This window comes from Ascaphus truei, chromosome 13 (assembly GCF_040206685.1).
Source record: "Ascaphus truei isolate aAscTru1 chromosome 13, aAscTru1.hap1, whole genome shotgun sequence".
In the NCBI taxonomy this organism is placed as follows: domain Eukaryota; kingdom Metazoa; phylum Chordata; class Amphibia; order Anura; family Ascaphidae; genus Ascaphus; species Ascaphus truei.
In genome coordinates, this window is record NC_134495.1 from 38,743,434 (window position 1) to 38,766,728 (window position 23,295).

The 23,295-nt window shown below is 43.2% G+C and overlaps 1 protein-coding gene across 1 annotated transcript in view; it reads left to right on the plus strand.

The window, feature by feature from the left end:
• The first annotated feature begins 5,048 nt into the window (after window positions 1-5,048).
• LOC142465257 (uncharacterized) overlaps window positions 5,049-23,295 on the plus strand; it is a 36,296-nt gene continuing 18,049 nt past the window's right edge. The window contains exons 1-4 of the mRNA XM_075569261.1: window positions 5,049-11,332; window positions 14,822-15,018; window positions 15,927-16,130; window positions 16,319-16,442. Of these exons, the coding sequence (XP_075425376.1) occupies window positions 14,938-15,018; window positions 15,927-16,130; window positions 16,319-16,442 (409 nt within the window). The 5' untranslated portion in view covers window positions 5,049-11,332; window positions 14,822-14,937. The remainder of the gene's footprint in view (window positions 11,333-14,821; window positions 15,019-15,926; window positions 16,131-16,318; window positions 16,443-23,295) is intronic.

The window sequence follows — 23,295 nt, forward strand, 5'->3', positions numbered from 1 at the left end:
GTGAAGTGCATGGCCATCCGCTCTTTTAACATCCTCACGGTTTTACTAATATACAGGAGTCCACAAGGACATCTGATGTAATACACAACGAATTTAGATTCGCAAGTAAGTGCCTGTTTGATTTTGATAGGTATGCCACTATGGGGGTGATTGTAACTTGGGCCCAATTGCATGGACTGGCAGTTCGTACAGCCGTGACAATGATATGAGCCGGGTTTCTTGGCCAGCCAGGTTTTAGAGGTGGCATATTTCTCTATGGGATCAGATCCTGTCTCCATATCACCAATGCTAGGGCCACGACGGAAACAGAACAACGGTGGTTCCTTGGCACATGTGCCCATCCTCTCATCATTCTCCAAGCTACGCCAATTCCCCCGGATGCATCGCTTGATATCATTGGAGGTAGTGCTAAATGTGCTGACTATGTTGAATCTGTTAGTGACCGGTCTTCTGGGCACTGGTGTCAGCAGCACATTCCTGTCAATCTGTCCCACCTTTTGTAAGGCGTATTGGATGTCCTTTGCACAATTGCCCCTCTCTCGGAAGCGTGCAGCCATCTGTACCAGGGCCCTTTGGGTCTCCTCCGGATCAGTTGTAATTCTCTTCACTCTTAAGAGCTGTGAGTAGGGGAGACCCCTCTTCAGTGGTAAGGGAAGATGACTTGCTGCACACAATAATGAATTCTTGTCAGTGCTCTTCCGGTATAGTTTGGTAGCCAACATGCCACCAGACTTATACCCAATTGTGTCTAAGAAAGCAATTTCGCTAGTGTTGTAGTTTAGAGAGAAGCGTATTGTAGATGGAATATTATTCAAAGAAGCCAGAAACGCTAACAGATCCTCTTCGCTGCCATCCCACAACATGAAAACATTATCAATATAGCGAAGATATTTGAAAATGTGCTGTCCATAAGACACGTCATGTAGTATATGAATCCGCTCGTACAAGTCCATGAACAGATTCGCGTAGGACGGCGCCATGTTTGAACCCATGGCCGTCCTGGTAAGCTGTAAATAATGGTGTTTCTCGAATCTGAAAAAGTTTTTGTGTAGAATAACTTCAATCAGCAGCATGAGAAATTCCACAGGAGGACCTTGTTGTACACCAAATTCTTCAAATTTAGTGCGTACTGCTTCCAAGCCTTCCGCATGGGCGATATTGGTGTACAGACTAGACACATCTAAAGTAGCGAAAATACAATCTGATGTATCAACGGATAGGCCACCATGCTGCCTGATGAAGTCCGTTGTATCCTTAATGTGTGAGCCCATATTGGCTACCAGTGGCTGCAGGTAGAAATCCACAAGTTGTGAGAGAGGATGGCATAACGACCCCCGGGCTGAGATGATGGGTCTGCCCGGAGGTGCAACACAGGACTTATGTACCTTAGGGAGAGTGTACAACACTGGCATCACTGGGTGATCTTGGGTCAGAAATTTGCTTGTTTCCTCTGAAATCCAGGCATTGTTGAGGCCAAGCTGGATAATGCCATCAATTTCCCTCTTGTAGGCTATTGTCGGGTCACCAGGCAATCGTCTGTAGTGATGCGCCACCGAGAGCTGTTGCTCAATCTCTTGTTTGTAATATTGAGTACAACAATCCCCCCACCTTTATCCGCAGCCCTCACAATAATCTCTTTGTTGTCCCGTAGTGTTTTGAGGGCTGCTCGCTCATCTCTGGACAGATTATGAAAACTCGTCTTGTGGTTCTTCAAGATGTTGCGAGAGTCCTTGGTTAGCAGATTCATAAATGTGGCTATGTTATATATATAATGAATGAAATAATATTTTTTTAAATAAAATAAAAAAGTTGCACAATAAAAATCATTTTAATTTATTTAACTCTCTCTCTCTCTCTCTCCCCCTCTCCCCCTCTCTCCCTCTCTCCCTCTCTCCCTCTCTCCCTCTCTCCCTCTCTCCCTCTCTCCCTCTCTCCCTCTCTCTCCCTCTCCCTCAGTATATAACAGCCCTTATTCACAAGGGCTCATCAACCGCTGCAAGGATCCCAGACTTTATTTATCACTGAGAGTTACTGGGAATATGAATGGGAAACTGCTTATGGATGTGACTAATATCTGTCATTAGAGAGAGAATCATTATACTGAGGGATTATTAGAAATGTTTCACTTTATATTATTATTTTATTTCCTAATCATTGATATAAATCTGCAGGAAATGATATGAAAATCACGTGACTGCAGCCAGAGGCCCCGCCCCCTCTCCCGCCTCTTCCTTCCCCTCTGTCTCTATCTCCGCCTCCTCTACAGCTGCACACTGATTGGCTGCTACATACCACGTGATTTCACCCTCCCTGCCAAAGGGTTTCTGGGAGCTGTAGTCCTGCTCTTCCAATGTTATAGTATTTACAGATAGATAAACTACAAGTCCCAGAGTGCACTGCATGAAAGGAATCATGAATGGAGCAGTCAATCATTGCAGAGATTTGCTAACCGCATCCCCCCCCCCCTCCCACACATGGCTGCAGCAAGGTAATGATCTTCATTCACACTATATACACACACAGCTATTGTAATACACAGACACACTGTAACACTGACATACACAGCTATTGTAATACACAGATATACACTGTAACACTGACACACAGCTATTGTAATACACAGACACACACTGTAACACTGACACACAGCAGCTATTGTAATACACAGACACACTGTAACACTGACATACACAGCTATTGTAATACACAGACACACTGTAACACTGACACACACACAGCTATTGTAATACACAGACACACTGTAACACTGCCATACAGCAGCTATTGTAATACACAGACACTGTAACACTGACACACACAGCTATTGTAATACACAGACACACTGTAACACTGACACACACAGCTATTGTAATACACAGACACTGTAACACTGACACACAGCTATTGTAATACACAGACACACACTGTAACACTGACACACACAGCTATTGTAATACACAGACACACACTGTAACACTGACATACAGCAGCTATTGTAATACACAGGCACACTGTAACACTGACACACACAGCTATTGTAATACACAGGCACACACTGTAACACTGACACACACAGCTATTGTAATACACAGACACACTGTAACACTGACACACACAGCTATTGTAATACACAGATACACTGTAACACTGACACACACAGCTATTGTAATACACAGACACACTGTAACACTGACATACACAGCTATTGTAATACACAGGCACACTGTAACACTGACATACAGCAGCTATTGTAATACACAGGCACACTGTAACACTGACATACAGCAGCTATTGTAATACACAGGCACACTGTAACACTGACATACAGCAGCTATTGTAATACACAGGCACACTGTAACACTGACACACACAGCTATTGTAATACACAGACACACTGTAACACTGACATACAGCAGCTATTGTAATACACAGACACGGTAACACTGACACACAGCAGCTATTGTAATACACAGACACTGTAACACTGACATACAGCAGCTACTGTAATACACAGGCACACTGTAACACTGACATACAGCAGCTATTGTAATACATGGACACACTGTAACACTGACATACACAGCTATTGTAATACACAGGCACACACTGTAACACTGACACAGCAGCTATTGTAATACACAGACACACTGTAACACTGACACACACAGCTATTGTAATACACAGACACACTGTAACACTGACATACAGCAGCTATTGTAATACACAGGCACACCCTGTAACACTGACATATAGCAGCTATTGTAATACACAGGCACACTGTAACACTGACATACAGCAGCTATTGTAATACACAGGCACACTGTAACACTGACACACAGCAGCTATTGTAATACACAGACACTGTAACACTGACACACAGCAGCTATTGTAATACACAGGCACACTAACACTGACATACAGCAGCTACTGTAATACACAGGCACACTGTAACACTGACATACAGCAGCTATTGTAATACATGGACACACTGTAACACTGACATACACAGCTATTGTAATACACAGGCACACACTGTAACACTGACACAGCAGCTATTGTAATACGCAGACACACTGTAACACTGACATACACAGCTATTGTAATACACAGGCACACACTGTAACACTGACACAGCAGCTATTGTAATACACACACACACACACTGTAACACTGACATACAGCAGCTAGTGTAATACACAGACACCCTGTAACACTGACATACAGCAGCTATTGTAATACACAGACACACACTAACACTGACATACAGCAGCTATTGTAATACACAGACACACGCTGTAACACTGACACACACAGCTATTGTAATACACAGGCACACTGTTACACTGACATACACACAGCTATTGTAATACACAGACACACTGTAACACTGACATACAGCAGCTATTGTAATACACAGACACACTGCAACACTGACATACATACAGCAGCTATTGTAATACACAGACACACTGTAACACTGACATACAACAGCTATTGTAATTCACAGACACATTGTAACACTGACATACAGCAGCTATTGTAATACTCCGACACACTGTAATAGTGACACACAGCAGCTATTGTAATACACAGACACACTGTAACACTGACATACAGCAGCTATTGTAATACACAGACACACTGTAACACTGACACACACACAGCTATTGTAATACACAGACACACTGTAACACTGCCATACAGCAGCTATTGTAATACACAGACACTGTAACAATGACACACACAGCTATTGTAATACACAGACACACTGTAACACTGACACACACAGCTATTGTAATACACAGACACACTGTAACACTGCCATACAGCAGCTATTGTAATACACAGACACACTGTAACACTGACACACACAGCTATTGTAATACACAGATACACTGTAACACTGACACACACAGCTATTGTAATACACAGACACACTGTAACACTGACATACACAGCTATTGTAATACACAGGCACACTGTAACACTGACATACAGCAGCTATTGTAATACACAGGCACACTGTAACACTGACATACAGCAGCTATTGTAATACACAGGCACACTGTAACACTGACATACAGCAGCTATTGTAATACACAGGCACACTGTAACACTGACACACACAGCTATTGTAATACACAGACACACTGTAACACTGACATACAGCAGCTATTGTAATACACAGACACGGTAACACTGACACACAGCAGCTATTGTAATACACAGACACTGTAACACTGACATACAGCAGCTACTGTAATACACAGGCACACTGTAACACTGACATACACAGCTATTGTAATACACAGGCACACACTGTAACACTGACACAGCAGCTATTGTAATACACAGACACACTGTAACACTGACACACACAGCTATTGTAATACACAGACACACTGTAACACTGACATACAGCAGCTATTGTAATACACAGGCACACCCTGTAACACTGACATATAGCAGCTATTGTAATACACAGGCACACTGTAACACTGACATACAGCAGCTATTGTAATACACAGGCACACTGTAACACTGACACACAGCAGCTATTGTAATACACAGACACTGTAACACTGACACACAGCAGCTATTGTAATACACAGGCACACTAACACTGACATACAGCAGCTACTGTAATACACAGGCACACTGTAACACTGACATACAGCAGCTATTGTAATACATGGACACACTGTAACACTGACATACACAGCTATTGTAATACACAGGCACACACTGTAACACTGACACAGCAGCTATTGTAATACGCAGACACACTGTAACACTGACACACACAGCTATTGTAATACACAGGCACACTGTAACACTGACATACACAGCTATTGTAATACACAGGCACACACTGTAACACTGACACAGCAGCTATTGTAATACACACACACACACACTGTAACACTGACATACAGCAGCTAGTGTAATACACAGACACCCTGTAACACTGACATACAGCAGCTATTGTAATACACAGACACACACTAACACTGACATACAGCAGCTATTGTAATACACAGACACACGCTGTAACACTGACACACACAGCTATTGTAATACACAGGCACACTGTTACACTGACATACACACAGCTATTGTAATACACAGACACACTGTAACACTGACATACAGCAGCTATTGTAATACACAGACACACTGCAACACTGACATACATACAGCAGCTATTGTAATACACAGACACACTGTAACACTGACATACAACAGCTATTGTAATTCACAGACACATTGTAACACTGACATACAGCAGCTATTGTAATACTCCGACACACTGTAATAGTGACACACAGCAGCTATTGTAATACACAGACACACTGTAACACTGACATACAGCAGCTATTGTAATACACAGACACACTGTAACACTGACACACACACAGCTATTGTAATACACAGACACACTGTAACACTGCCATACAGCAGCTATTGTAATACACAGACACTGTAACAATGACACACACAGCTATTGTAATACACAGACACACTGTAACACTGACACACACAGCTATTGTAATACACAGACACTGTAACACTGACACACAGCTATTGTAATACACAGACACACATTGTAACACTGACACACACAGCTATTGTAATACACAGACACACACTGTAACACTGACATACAGCAGCTATTGTAATACACAGGCACACTGTAACACTGACACACACAGCTATTGTAATACACAGACACACTGTAACACTGACATACAGCAGCTATTGTAATACACAGGCACACACTGTAACACTGACACAGCAGCTATTGTAATACACAGACACACTGTAACACTGACACACACAGCTATTGTAATACACAGAAACACTGTAACACTGACATACAGCAGCTATTGTAATACACAGGCACACCCTGTAACACTGACATACAGCAGCTATTGTAATACACAGGCACACTGTAACACTGACATACAGCAGCTATTGTAATACACAGGCACACTGTAACACTGACATACAGCAGCTATTGTAATACACAGACACTGTAACACTGACACACAGCAGCTATTGTAATACACAGACACTGTAACACTGACACACAGCAGCTATTGTAATACACAGGCACACTGTAACACTGACATACAGCAGCTACTGTACTACACAGGCACACTGTAACACTGACATACAGCAGCTATTGTAATACATGGACACACTGTAACACTGACATACACAGCTATTGTAATACACAGGCACACACTGTAACACTGACACAGCAGCTATTGTAATACGCAGACACACTGTAACACTGACACACACAGCTATTGTAATACACAGGCACACTGTAACACTGACATACACAGCTATTGTAATACACAGGCACACACTGTAACACTGACACAGCAGCTATTGTAATACACACACACACTGTAACACTGACATACAGCAGCTAGTGTAATACACAGACACCCTGTAACACTGACATACAGCAGCTATTGTAATACACAGACACACGCTGTAACACTGACACACACAGCTATTGTAATACACAGGCACACTGTTACACTGACATACACACAGCTATTGTAATACACAGACACACACTGTAACACTGACATACAGCAGCTATTGTAATACACAGACACACTGCAACACTGACATACAGACAGCAGCTATTGTAATACACAGACACACTGTAACACTGACATACAACAGCTATTGTAATTCACAGACACATTGTAACACTGACATACAGCAGCTATTGTAATACTCCGACACACTGTAATAGTGACACACAGCAGCTATTGTAATACACAGACACACTGTAACACTGACATACAGCAGCTATTGTAATACACAGACACACTGTAACACTGACACACACACAGCTATTGTAATACACAGACACACTGTAACACTGCCATACAGCAGCTATTGTAATACACAGACACTGTAACAATGACACACACAGCTATTGTAATACACAGACACACTGTAACACTGACACACACAGCTATTGTAATACACAGACACTGTAACACTGACACACAGCTATTGTAATACACAGACACACATTGTAACACTGACACACACAGCTATTGTAATACACAGACACACACTGTAACACTGACATACAGCAGCTATTGTAATACACAGGCACACTGTAACACTGACACACACAGCTATTGTAATACACAGACACACTGTAACACTGACATACAGCAGCTATTGTAATACACAGGCACACACTGTAACACTGACACAGCAGCTATTGTAATACACAGACACACTGTAACACTGACACACACAGCTATTGTAATACACAGACACACTGTAACACTGACATACAGCAGCTATTGTAATACACAGGCACACCCTGTAACACTGACATACAGCAGCTATTGTAATACACAGGCACACTGTAACACTGACATACAGCAGCTATTGTAATACACAGGCACACTGTAACACTGACATACAGCAGCTATTGTAATACACAGACACTGTAACACTGACACACAGCAGCTATTGTAATACACAGACACTGTAACACTGACACACAGCAGCTATCGTAATACACAGGCACACTGTAACACTGACATACAGCAGCTACTGTAATACACAGGCACACTGTAACACTGACATACAGCAGCTATTGTAATACATGGACACACTGTAACACTGACATACACAGCTATTGTAATACACAGGCACACACTGTAACACTGACACAGCAGCTATTGTAATACGCAGACACACTGTAACACTGACACACACAGCTATTGTAATACACAGGCACACTGTAACACTGACATACACAGCTATTGTAATACACAGGCACACACTGTAACACTGACACAGCAGCTATTGTAATACACACACACACTGTAACACTGACATACAGCAGCTAGTGTAATACACAGACACCCTGTAACACTGACATACAGCAGCTATTGTAATACACAGACACACGCTGTAACACTGACACACACAGCTATTGTAATACACAGGCACACTGTTACACTGACATACACACAGCTATTGTAATACACAGACACACACTGTAACACTGACATACAGCAGCTATTGTAATACACAGACACACTGCAACACTGACATACATACAGCAGCTATTGTAATACACAGACACACACTGTAACACTGACATACAACAGCTATTGTAATTCACAGACACATTGTAACACTGACATACAGCAGCTATTGTAATACTCCGACACACTGTAATAGTGACACACAGCAGCTATTGTAATACACAGACACACTGTAACACTGACATACAGCAGCTATTGTAATACACAGACACACTGTAACACTGACATACAGCAGCTATTGTAATACACAGGCACACTGTAACACTGACATACAGCAGCTATTGTAATACACAGACACACTGTAACACTGACATACAGCAGCTATTGTAATACACAGGCACGCTGTAACACTGACACACACAGCTATTGTAATACACAGACACACTGTAACACTGACATACATCATACTTTTACCATCTAGTCTTCTGAGAAAATAAAGCTTGACTGTTTTAACCCATTCAGACCTTGAAAAGAACATAGCTGACAGATACAGTTTTTAACCTTACACCCCTCCTTTTGTTCTGGAAGAACAATCCAATGAACCAGGCCCATTTATTCTTCTGCAAACCACTCAGGAGAGGAAAAACTCCAAGGGAGAAACCTCCAAGAGACCATAGGAATGCAGAAACTCTTTGGTATCTCGTTTGATAATCAGAAATGAACATATGGGTGGTTGACGAGTACCAAGACTATTGGTATTTCTCACTCTCATTGTGGGAGACATATACATAACGGTAGAACTAGAAGTATAAGCAGCCTTTTTGGCAAAAATAGAACGGATTATACATCTAGTCCTTTGGATTAACATATACACACAAAGTAATAAACTTGCGATTGCCATGATTCGATATGCATTCGATATGCATTTTCATTCCCAATGCACCTAGCCAATTTCCAAGGCCAAAGGTCCAATCGAACCCTTTTTGGTTCCTTTCGCATTCTAGATTGAATTGCTGCTAGAGTGTGCTGTCAGATTGCAAAAAGGGAGCAATTCTGGATATTTACCCTCCAATCTAAATACCCGGGGGGTTTGAACGACTATGTGGAATTAACCCCTTTTTTGAGGTGAACTCATGTATACTGTACTTTGATACAATCATTGGTCTAATATAAGGTTCTGTTTCCTTGAGATATTTTAGTTAATTTTTTATCTGTTTTTTATCTGATCTTTTATCTGCTTCTTCATTTTTCATTATAGTGGTTTTTATCTTTTTAAGTTCCTCCCCCCCCTCCCCTTCCCCCCCTTCTCCTTCCTCCCTTCCTTCCCCCCCCCCCTTTCCCTTGTTTTATTTCCCATGTTTAAATGTTATTTATATGTCATTAATGTTATTAATGTTGTTATTTAGAATGCACATACACTTTGCCATTTATGCTGCTATTATGCATATTTTATTGCACTTGACTATATGGGACACATGTTTTTGGCTCCCCTTTAAGGTCTGTTTACCTTTCTATACACACATATATATTTATATAGTGTAATTCAACATGGATCAAAGACATGAATAGGGAGGACTTTCCAATATGGCCCGCCGTTACCAGTATACGAGCCTGATTGGCCATGCAGTCATTGGGTATTATCCAATGACGCACAGCATTAGACCTATAAAGGACCCCTAAACAGGTGCCCCAGATATTGCCTGAAGAAGTTTACTTTGGTAAACGAAACGCGTCGCGACTGTTGTGGCTGGCGGTTTTACTACCCACCACCAGTACACATTCAAGTGTATCGTTTCTGCCCGTTCCCGATCGTTTCTACGCTATCAATAACGGACAGGCATCCTAAGGACACCTATAGAGGGCTCTGGTTCCTGCGCATGCGCGCTACACTCCTCACCACGCTACCACACGTGGAGGATAGGAGACAGAACGGAGACAGCCCCAGCGCGTGGGTCTGATCTCCCAGAACTGAGACTGCCCATCTATTTCCTATGTGATGCCCTACTCCTGTGATAGACATCAGAATCGGGGATTATTAAAGAAATTTTATATGTAAGTTACTATTATTTTTATTTGTTGCTAATACAATTTATATCTCTCATCTTGGTGCGCTTTTGTGTTTCTTCTTTTTTGCTAACATTGTTATTGCCGTCGGAGTTTCCGGTGGAAGCCACATTTGGAGGTGGGGGAGACACCTCATAACACAAGAGCAGCAAAAGAACAGAGAGGGATCAACATTCCAAGTTTAAAGAGCCAGAGCGCGGACTGAACTTTTCTTCATTCCTAAAAAGGTATTAGACCTCCCGCAACTCTCTTAACTGAGCTACTTTTAATAATTAATGCCTTTCAATTTCGTACTCTTTGCTTAGGTAGGGTGGACATTATTTGAAAAGTGGGCAAATTCTATTTCTGAGAATAAGTGGGGGTTGGTGGGGGTGAATATTTCCTAGGAGCGACTGCACAACACATACATCTTACGTACTACATTTACTCAGAATATCGGAACAGACAAAATGGCTACCATGGTTAAAATGGCTAACTTGTGTTCCTTTCTTTGTGGTTAACACACGCCCTTGGGTGACCTTCCCACCTTCCTCATATCCAATTTTCTTAGCCCCCTCTTATCCTTTAGAGACAGTCTTTTTAAAGAACGGTTAACCATATCATAGTCCTGCCGGACCAAAAAAATAGTCCAATAGTGCATAACTTGATTCCTTTCTGGCCATTGTATCGGCCCAGTTGATTTCTTTTTTGGTCTCTTCTTCTGGGGGACTGCTGACATCTTCATCACCAAAAAGAGACATAGCATCGGTGGGGGGTGTTGCAACGCACTTCTGGACCAAAGTTTTGCTGTTCATAACACATATATAGAGAGTAATGAGTAGGACAGACACACATACAAAAAGATCCACTAGCTTCGCTCCCAGCGAAATAATCTAACCACCAAGTCCCAACAAATCCAAACCCTCATCTCTACCTTTAAACACTAAAATTACTTTTCCCAAATAACATAACCTGGTCTAGTTGCAGGATAATACTTTATCTATCCTTCTATCACAGAGTCAATAACTTCCCTAGGGCAAAGTCGTATTTCTACTCCCTTCGTAACCAGTTTCTTATATATATATATATATATATATATATCTACAAATATCTTATAGCATCTTGTCTTTTTCCAAGGGGTTAAATATAACTCTCGTGTTCCTGGGGTGTAACTTATTGGGTATGGATAGTACATTGGGTTACATTGCACATAAGATGTGGGCTTTGTTTACCAGGATTCCATTATATAACAAAAAGGTGTGCATATATGCTATACACAGGACAATAAAACAAAATAAATATTATTAAACAAAATATTCCTGTTACTACCCTATCGTCTTCATGTGAACACCACTTATATAAACCTAACAGCATAAACATTGTAATTAAAATAATAAAACCTGTAAAAAAGGGTTATTAGAAAGTTCAAAGTTCAAATGTTGAGGTCCGGATTTTCTTATGAACCTCTCTCCTTCTTTGGTTAGTGCCGGGTTTTATTGTGACCCAAAACACCAACTGAAAATAACTGTGTCTTTAGGCCTTCCCTTCTGTATTGAGGTTTAATTTTGAAGCGACTGTAGGTGCACTTGTGTAACATTGATCCAGGAAAAATACTCTGACGGGGTAGAATCTGGAATAGGGCTCTCACTTTAGATGAAAAGCGCTTTTGCGTCACCTTTATCTTCATCTAATTGGAAGGACTGCACCTGGACATGAGACACTCAAAACAATTGCATGAGTTTCACACAATAGACGCTGATTAAAATCGTCTGTTTAGAACATAATCATACAACATTAAATCTACAAGGTACCTGGGGTGACCATTGGTCTTCCCATGAGAGAAAATGATTTCTGATTGTCACATTAGGCCAGGCCAAATACACCTTTATATTTAAGGGATCGGTCACAAGGCAAAACAGGCAGAAAAATAAATTGCGGTTTATTCGGATAGGACCTCGGAAACACACAGAAACAGAGAATATACTTTGGGGGACTTTATACTTATTAGGGAAACAACTTGGGGAGATTTGGGCTCGAAATCCAGGAGTCTGGGGGACACAGGGAAACCCTGGTGTAATTCACCCTGCGCACCGTCAAATCATGCCTGCTTGCTGGGGAAAATAAAGTGACTACCAGCACTTTGGCCCGCCCAACTCCTGCAACCAAAATAATTATATTTCCACCCAAATATCCCCCTAAAACTGGCACACAAGAAATTTCACAGTTCCGCTAAGGGAATATGACAGGAAATAACAGGGTCAGTTCACTTTTCAGGCCATCCTTATCTGAGCTGGGGCATTGGAATGCTTATTCACATGCCAATTCACCAACCTGGGTTTAAATCACAGGACAAACACAATGCATTGCAGGTTTAAAACACATAAAACCAACACGTAGACACAAGAGCTTGCACTCCACCATTTGCACCTATCATGTGGGGTTCTAAAACCTTCTCTAAGACACCAGCTAAGAATACCTTAGTCTCTGCCCTGCAGCTATTTCTCATAAGAGGCCACCCATACTAGACAATCCACTTATAAGCTTGCACAGGCAGGTGCAGGCCATGAGGCAAAGGGAATACACAGATAATGCATTAACTAGCCCACTGGTCTTACACAGTTAATCCCACATACACAGTTCCTATCTTATACCCCTATGGGGGACAGTATAAAAGGGAAAAATTACAGGCAACATAGTAAGGTACAGTATTACACACAAGAGCTGACACTCTCAGCCCTTGCCGTACGGTTTCAGGGGCAGCCAGCAATAATAACAGCAATAACACCCTCCTTTTATTCACTTTTATTACATGTGAACAATATCACATAAAGGATAACAGTATTTAAAACATAACCTTAATGGAATTGCTTGATGTATAGCAAAACTAACCTGAAACCTTTGTGTATAAAATTTACGTCACCGGATGTTACGTGGTCTCTCAGTGATTCCGGTGTCCCTGGTTGGGTTTTCCCCTTACAGCGGGGGCTGCCCGTTACTGAGCACTTGAATGGTCAACACAGTTAGAAGCAGATTCTTCTCAGGCTGCTGTTTTTTGCAAAACAAAAGTTTGCTGACTCACTATCCACTGCTGCAGACTAGAGAATGTCAGTTTGATTGAAGATAAAGATCTTCTCTCTTTTCGCCGCTACTGCGCCTTCCTCAGGGATATCCCTGAGGAAGGCGCAGTAGCCCCGAAACACGTAGGATTCTTTACCTTTATCTATTGTAATATTGCATCTATTGTAATATATACACACACACACACACACACACACACACACACACACACACACACACACACACACACACACACACACACACACACACACACACACACACACACACACTGTAACACTAACATACAGCAGCTATTGTAATACACAGACACACTGTAACACTGACATACAGCAGCCCTTGTAATACACAGACACACACTGTAACACTGACACACACAGCTATTGTAATACACAGGCACACTGTAACACTGACATACAGCAGCTCTTGTAATACACAGACACACTGTAACACTGACATACAGTACAGCATCTCTTGTAATACACAGACACACTGTAACACTGACATACAGCAGCTATTGTAATACACAGACACTGTAACACTGATATACAGCAGCTATTGTAATACACAGACACACTGTAACACTGACATACAGCAGCTATTTTAATACACACACACACTGTAATACTGACATACAGTAACGCTCTCTCCCCCATGTGTAGGAGGATATTAATTTGCAGGAAGTAAAATATATATCACTAACTGCAGAGGTCACCATATTGTGAAACTCTTCCACAAGCAACAGAGACCATTCTTGTTGCTTCTGAATAACTCACCGATGATGAATAAGGATAAGAAGCAGATGACTGAGAGGATCTTGAATCACACCCTGGAAATTATCTACCTGCTGACTGGAGAGGTGAGGGCTGCTGGAGAAAGGGATAATGACACCACTCTTATCTCCTTCACTACAACAGGGGCCTGCAGAGCATTAATATGGGAGGTACTTGAGAAGCAATATCCAGGGACACATGTAATTAGAGAAAGCAAGAACCCAAGGGCAGACAATATGTTTGGGTATATGGAGAGCCCACGACCACATAAGGACACAATTGGGCAGCAGGAGAATACAGGGTAAGATAGGGTTAGAGAAGGATGTAGTTTGGTAGAGGGGACTGTCCCAGTGATAGAAACTACTTGGATCCAGAAAGAGACATGTGTGTGCAGAGGGAGGAGTTTGGCCCCCTAAATATATTATAAAATGAATGGTTTGTGTCTGTGCTACATTATTTTGTAATATCCACAGTGCCGGAAGTCCTGTAATGTTTACATACACTTTGTAATGTAATATATGTACAATCCATGATCTTTGTGCTCATATACTGTAGGCACAGTGGAGTTAGTGAGTTTGGTGCAGACATGTCAGTGATACAATAGGTATTCACCGTAAATGACATTGCTTCATCTTCTACGTGGTAGGTAGCAATGCGTTGTAGAAGCCAGTGGCAGGATGTTCAATACGCCCTTTAGTGTTTCCACGCTTCGTAATTGTTGTCCCGCCATTTGGGTTCTTGGCTAATTTTCCAGTACTGTCGCCACGGGAACCAACACTCCCCCTTTTTCATCCGGGCATGTGACCGGCATTGGCTTGGTTAGTGATTCAATAGACAGAATTGGTGGGGAGGGCATTGAATAGATTGAGTATAGAGCTGTTAACAAGAGACATGTCCCTCTTACTGCAAAGCAACCAATCTGCAGGAACATGAGACATATCAACTGTTGTCTCTTGCTCTGCACAGTGATATTTAATACTGTCTCTATATGTAGGATTATATTGTTGTGAAGAAGCACGGTGAGCATGTCACAGACAGCAGCAGTCCCTGTGTGCCAGAAATATTCTGCAAGACCCAGGCACCCATCATGGAGAATCCAACTAACTCCCTGATACAGGAGAGAAACGATGACAAGAAGCTGGTGTCTAAGAAGATCCTGGAACACGTCAACATCATCACTCACCTGCTGACTGGAGAGGTGAGGGCTGCTGGGCAGCGTTAGATTTTACCACCTTTCTGTCTTCATTCAGCCTTTTCTTGAGCAAACTGTTCTATATATCTGTATTTTCCTCTCTGCTTTGCTCACCTGACTTTCCATAAGGAAAAGATTCTTACAGGACCAATTATTATGTCTGGATACTGAGTGGGGGATTCTCTGTGTTTCAGGTACCTATAAAGTGTGAAGATGTTGCTGTGTATTTCTCCATGGAGGAGTGGGAGTATTTAGAAGGACACAAGGAGCGTTACAAGGACGTGATGATGGAGAATCAGCAGAACCTCAGCTCACTGGGTAAGAGGAGGTCTTCTGTTATTCTAATAGAGATGTCAGTCATGTTTGGATCCAGCAAATAGGAGCTCAAGTTACACTTTGTGTTTTTGTTGTGAGGTTTATGTCAGGAACAAGAAACAAGTTACAGAGCCGGGCAAACAGAGGCTCATCTCTGTTACTCAGGACGGGATATTTTAGAGCAGAGGTTCCCAACCTTTTTTCTCTCAAGGCTCCGTATTCATAATGCTCGGTTACCGAAGCCTTTACAATAGTGCGAACAGGACACACACACACACACACGTGTCACAGAAAAAAGACAGACACAGCAGAGCACAGATACACATAGTAAAGAGACACACACAGTACAGATACAAATACACACACGAAAAGATCAGATACACACAGGACAGACAGATACGCATAGAAAAGAAAGACGCACACAGAACTAATACACACACACCACAGGAGAATAGATATACATAAGACAGGAAACTAGATACACACTGGACACATATACAATATACTGTAGGAGGAAAGATACACACAGGAACACACACTCAATAACAGATGCATACACAGTGGAGAACAGATACACATAAGACACACATAAGACACACATGTTATATGCAACTGAAACAATCTTAGGTAATATCCCATATCTGAATCCTGTCTGCTTCAACTCTTAATTGAATTAAGTGTTGCCACCTAGGCAGGGAACACCCTGTGTAGAAAACCATCTGTTTGAATGTGCCTCAGATGTGCTAATTAAGCAGACAGAACCAAACTGTCAGGTGACTTTTTTAGGCCCATATAAACCCAGATAGAACAGCCTAATGCTGCCTGCAGCCCATGTCCAAGTGGCCCATTATAAGTGGCAGTACTACTGTACAACTGAAGTTTAAAAGGAAGTTCAAAAGAAGTGGACACCCCCAACTGGCCCTGATTCCTGCAGTTGAACTACGCTGGAAAGGAGGATATCATCAATACCAGACTGCATCATTACTGCTGTGATGCTGCCTTTACCATTTATATTTGCTGTGACTTCACTTCTTGTCAAATTATGCACTTCATTTTACCAGCCTCATTATGTCTCTAACTCTATTCATATATCTCCATCTCTCCTTCCTTCACCACTTCTCTGTTCACATGAACTCCTTTCTTACCTGCGCCTTCTGACACCACATAGCTATATCCCCAGGAATAAAGCACATCCCTACAAATCATCCTCACACATTCTCGTTCTATCCATGCTTCTCCTTGCTTCTGGGGATATCTCTCACAATCCTGGTCCCTGCCTTATTCCTACATGCGCTCGTCCTCGCCTGCCAATTGCAACCTCTACTCCTTCTGGTGTCAACCCCTCCAACCTCATACCCATCCCCTGCCACCCTCCCTCCTCTCTCCCTTTCTCCTGTGCCCTTTGGAATGCTTGCTCCCTTTCTAACAAGTTCCTCTCTGTACATGACTTTTTTCTCTCTCACTCTCTGCTCCTATTTGCTATAACTGAGACCTGGCTCACTCAGTCTGACTCTGCTCTGGAAGCTGCCCTCTCCTATGGTGGCCTTTTCTTCTCCCACACTCTGCGCCCTGACGGCAGGGGTGGAGGTGTGGGGCTACTGCTCTCCTCTCTCTGCCGTTACCGAACCCTTCCTATTCCTCCATCTCTTGCTTTTCCCTCCTTTGAGCTTCACACTGTCCAGATTTTCTCTCCTCTCCCTGTCCATGTGGCGGTCATCTATCGCCCACATACCTCTATTCATCCCCCTTCTGTCTTTCTCACTTTGTATCCTGGCTCTCTTTCTTTCTCTCCTCAGACTCCCCTGTTCTTCTCCTTGGGGATTTCAATTGCCACATTAATGACCCCTCTCTCCCTTGGGCTTCCCGCTTTCTTTCTCTAACCTCTTCTTTTGACCTTCAACAGTGGACTGCAGCCAGCACCCACAAGGATGGCCACTACTTAGACCTGGTTTTCACTAAAAACTTCTCTCTCTCCGATTTCTCCATTTCCCCTTTTCCTCTCTCTGACCATCACCTCATCTCATTCTCTCTATCTCGCTTCTCCCCCCTCCATCTACCCCCCGGTTCTGCAGAAACCTGCGCTCTATTCACTTACCTGACTTTGAGTCCACTTTACGCTCCTCCCTCTCCTCTCTCAGCTCTGCTACAGACCCTGACAACCTGGTCAGGAACTACAACTCTGCCTTGTCCTCCTCTCTTGATCTACATGCCCCGCTTTCTCTCTGCCGCCCTCGCCCTTCTAACCCTAGACCCTGGCTAAATTCCCACACGCGCATGCTGCGTTCCTCCACTCATTCCTCTGAACGCCTCCGGAGGAAATCTCATACTCTCGCAGACTTCCTTCACTACAAATTTATGCTATCCTGTTTCAACTCTGCCTTCTCGCAAGCTAAACAAGCCTACCTGTCTTTCTAACTATCGACCTGTCTCCCTCCTACCTTTTGCCTCTAAACTCCTTGAACGTCTTGTATTCTCTCGCTTGTTCCATTTTCTCAACACCTATTCTCTCCTAGACCCTCTACAATCTGGCTTCCGCACTGCTCACTCCACGGAAACAGCCCTCACTAAAATAACTGACGACCTCCATGCTGCCAAAGACAGAGGTCATTACACTCTGCTCATATTACTCGACCTCTCTGCAGCATTTGACACCGTGGACCACCCTCTTCTCCTTCACATTCTCCATACTCTTGGTATTTGGAACAAAGCTCTATCCTGGATCTCATCCTACCTCTCCCATCGTACTTTCAGTGACTCTTCTGCTAACACCTCCTCCTCCTCTATTGATCTCTCTGTGGGGGTACCCCAGGGCTCTGTCCTGGGACCTCTTCTCTTTTCTCTGTACACACTCTCTCTAGGTGACCTAATAACATCTTTTGGGTTTAATTATCACCTCTATGCTGACGACACACAAGTATACTTTTCAACACCCGACCTTACACCTGCTGTATAAACCAAAGTTTCTGAATGTCTCTATGCTATATCATCCTGGATGGCCCTCTGCCGCCTTAAACTTAACATGGCTAAAACAGAGCTCCTCATACTTCCTCCCAAACCTGGCCCTACTACCGCCTTCCACATTACTGATGAAACTATGATCATTCACCCAGTAGCCCAAGCACGCTGCCTAGGGGTCACACAACTCCTCTCACATTCGCCCCTCACATTCGAAACATTTCTAAAACCTGTCACTTTTTCCTCCGTAATATAACAAAGATACGCCCTTTCCTCTGTTGCTCGACTGCTAAAACTCTGACTCAGGCCCTCATTCTCTCCCGTCTTGATTACTGTAACCTCCTGCTGTCCGGCCTTCCTGCCTCTCACCTGTCTCCCCTACAATCTATCCTAAACGCTGCTGCCAGAATCACTCTACTCTTTCCTAGATCTGTCTCAGCATCTCCCCTCATGAAATCCCTCTCCTGGCTTCCGATCAAATCCCGCATCTCACACTCAATTCTTCTCCTCACTTTTAAAGCTTTACACTCTTCTGCCCCTCCTAACATCTCAGCCCTCATTTCTCGTTATGCACCATCCAGACTCTTGCGTTCTTCTCAAGGATGTCTTCTTTCTACCCCCTTTGTATCTAAAGCCCTCTCCCGCCTTAAACCCTTTTCACTGACTGCCCCACACCTCTGGAATGCCCTTCCCCTCAGTACCCGACTAGCACCCTCTCTATCCACCTTTAAGACCCACCTTAAGACACACTTTCTTAAAGAAGCATATGAATAGCACTGTGGATATCCTGAACACATGATACATAAAGCTTGGCCCATTGCAGACGCACTTACCTGAACTCCCTCCTACTGTCTCTGTACGTTCTACCTACCAATTAGACTGCAAGCTCCTCGGGGCAGGGACTCCTCTTCCGTAATGTTACTTTTATGACTAAAGCACTTATTCCCATGCTCTGCTATTTATTTGATTACCACATGTATTACTACTGTGAAGCGCTATGTACATTAATGGCGCTATATAAATAAAGACATACAATATATACATACAGTACAACACAGGTCCGATACACCAAACAGAAATACACACTACTGGAGAACAAATACATACAAGAGAACAGGTACACACAGAATAGATACACAACATAGAAGAACAGACACAAAGGACAGAAAGACGCACACATTACATACACACATAAGAACAGATACCCCAACAGGACCGACACACACGCGCACAACGGAGGATATACACAGTGGAGAACAAATTCACATAGACACACAGGCCTAGACCACAGGTCAGATACACACATTCGAACAGATACATCCATGACACACACTTGCACGCACACACAAAAAAAATATATACATACACAAACACACATGCAAGAACAGATATAGACAGATACACACAGGACAGAAACACACACTTGGAAGAACAGATACACGTAGGACACACACACACACACACACACACACACACACATACACAGTAGAACAGATACACACAGATAGATACACAGGAGATAACGTGGCAACATTTTCCGTAGCGCTGTACAATAAGGTTGGTGGATGAAAACTATAAAATAACAAACATATAAACATACGTTGTTACAGTTTGTAAGCTCCTTGGGGCAGGGTCCTCCTTACAATCTATAAGGGGCGGTGCTGACGAAGCCCAGGTATTTGAAGTTGTGTCTTTCTCTTCCTCATGATGTCCAGGGCTGCAGACAGGTTTCCTGGGGCCCAGGACTAGAGTTACGACTAGTAACTCGTCGGTAGTCTTGCGAGCCCCTCCCATTTCACACCTCGCGAGCCGCCTCTATTTTGCTCCCTCTTCCCATGTTTTTTTCTCCCCTCTCCCTCTAGAAATTACCCCACTCTCACTCAATCCCTGCCCCCTCCTCACATGTATTTCTCACTCTCTCCCGTCAATTACCCCACTCTCTCATTCCCCCCCTCATACAATCCCCCCCACAACATACATATCAAAATATCCCACACCTCTAAATACTTACAAAAAAATCCTCACCCTGCAAATATATACAACCCCCCCAAATACATATTTAAAAAATACATATAAACCCCCCAAAAATCCATATTAAACCCCAAATCATATAAAAAAAATGAATCCATATTACAAAAAAACCAATACATTTAAACACCCCCATGCATATAAAGAACATACATATAAAACCCCAATGCATATAACCCCCTGCCACACATAGAAAAAAAACAATACATATAACCCCCCAATACATATAAACCCCCCCAATACATATAATCCCCCAATACAGGTTGGGTCTGCCTCCTGATTGGCTGCTGCTTGGTAATGCAGTCATTCAGAATGGAGGAAACACCCTAGCCCCTTAACAGTTGCGTTGCTCTCTCCCTGCTCCACATCCTTTTCATCCTCCCACAGCTCCTGGAGTTGTTCCACATACCTAACACGGTGCATAACCTGTCTCTCTAACCTCGTCTTTTGGCCTTCATCAATGGACTGCACCCAGCACCCACAAGGACCTGGTCTTCACTAAAAACATTTCTCTCTCTGATTTCTCAATTTCCCCCTTTCCTCTCTCTAATCATCACTTCATTTCATGTTCTCTCTCTCGCTTCTCCCCTTCTCCGCTCCTCCCTCTCCTCTTTCAGTTCTGCTACAGACCCTGACAGCCTTGTCAGGAACTACAACACTGCCTTATCCTCCTCTCTTGTTCTACATGCTCCGCTTTCTCTCTGCCGTCCACGCCTTTCTAACCCCAGACCCTGGCTAAATTCCAACACATGCATGCTGCGCTCCTCCACTGGTTCCTCTGAACGCCTCTGGAGGAAATCTCACACTCTTGCAGACTTCCTTCACTACAAATTTATGCTATCCTGTTTCAACTCTGCCCTCTCTCAGGCAAAATAAACCTACTTTTCTTCACTAATCAACACGCAAAAGTCTAACCCACGCCAACTACTCTCTGTCTTTGACTCTACTCAGACCACCCTCAGCTGCCTCTTCTTTCTTCCTCCATCTCACCTCAAGACTTTGCTGACTATTTTAAGGAAAAGGTGGAATCCATACGTCTGAACATCCCCTCTGTTTCCTCCTCCCATCCTACACCGCTTCCTAACTCTCCTCCTCCTTCCTTGACTCTCTTTCTGCTGTCACAGAGGATGATGTGTCATTGCTGATCTCCTCTTCTCCCTCTACCACTTGCCCTCTTGACCCCATTCCCTCCCATGTTCTAAAACCTCTTGCTCTTACTATAATCCCTACACTCACACACATTTTTAACTCCTCCCTCTACTCTGGTACCTTTCCCTCCTCTTTTAAGACCCACCTTAAAACACACTTGCTTAAAGAAGCATACTGTCTGTATAAGTACAGCTGAACCCCGTTATAACAAGGTACGCGGGGTCCACAGTCTACAGACCACGTTATAACCGGGATCGCGGAAGGGACTTACCCGGAGGTGCAGGGGATCTGACCCCACGGGTCAGCCATGCGGGGGTGCTGTGCAAACTCCTCCTGTATCCTTGGCTGCTAACCCCTTCTCTGCCCGAGGGGCCATTAGTGCATTGCAGAGTGGGGGAGGGGGATATGCTGTGTAAACGCCTCCTGTATCCTTGGCTGCTAACCCCTTCTCTGCCAATATTAGTGAGGTCAGCAGCTGCTGGATAACTTAACTCTTACACTGCCCTGATTATTGGGCAGAGTCAATTGCTACCTTGTTATCCTAACGACCTTTCTTGTAAGGTGTAGGTGGATGAACTGTATAGTTAAAGCACTTTTCCCCACACTTCCAACTACAGTATCACCAGCTTTCCTACTTGGTGAGGGGCTGCAAAGACAGCAGTCTGTAAGGTTTCCCCAAGGTCCTAAAACCCGACTGCGTCAGCCTAAAGCTGTATTCCCACTT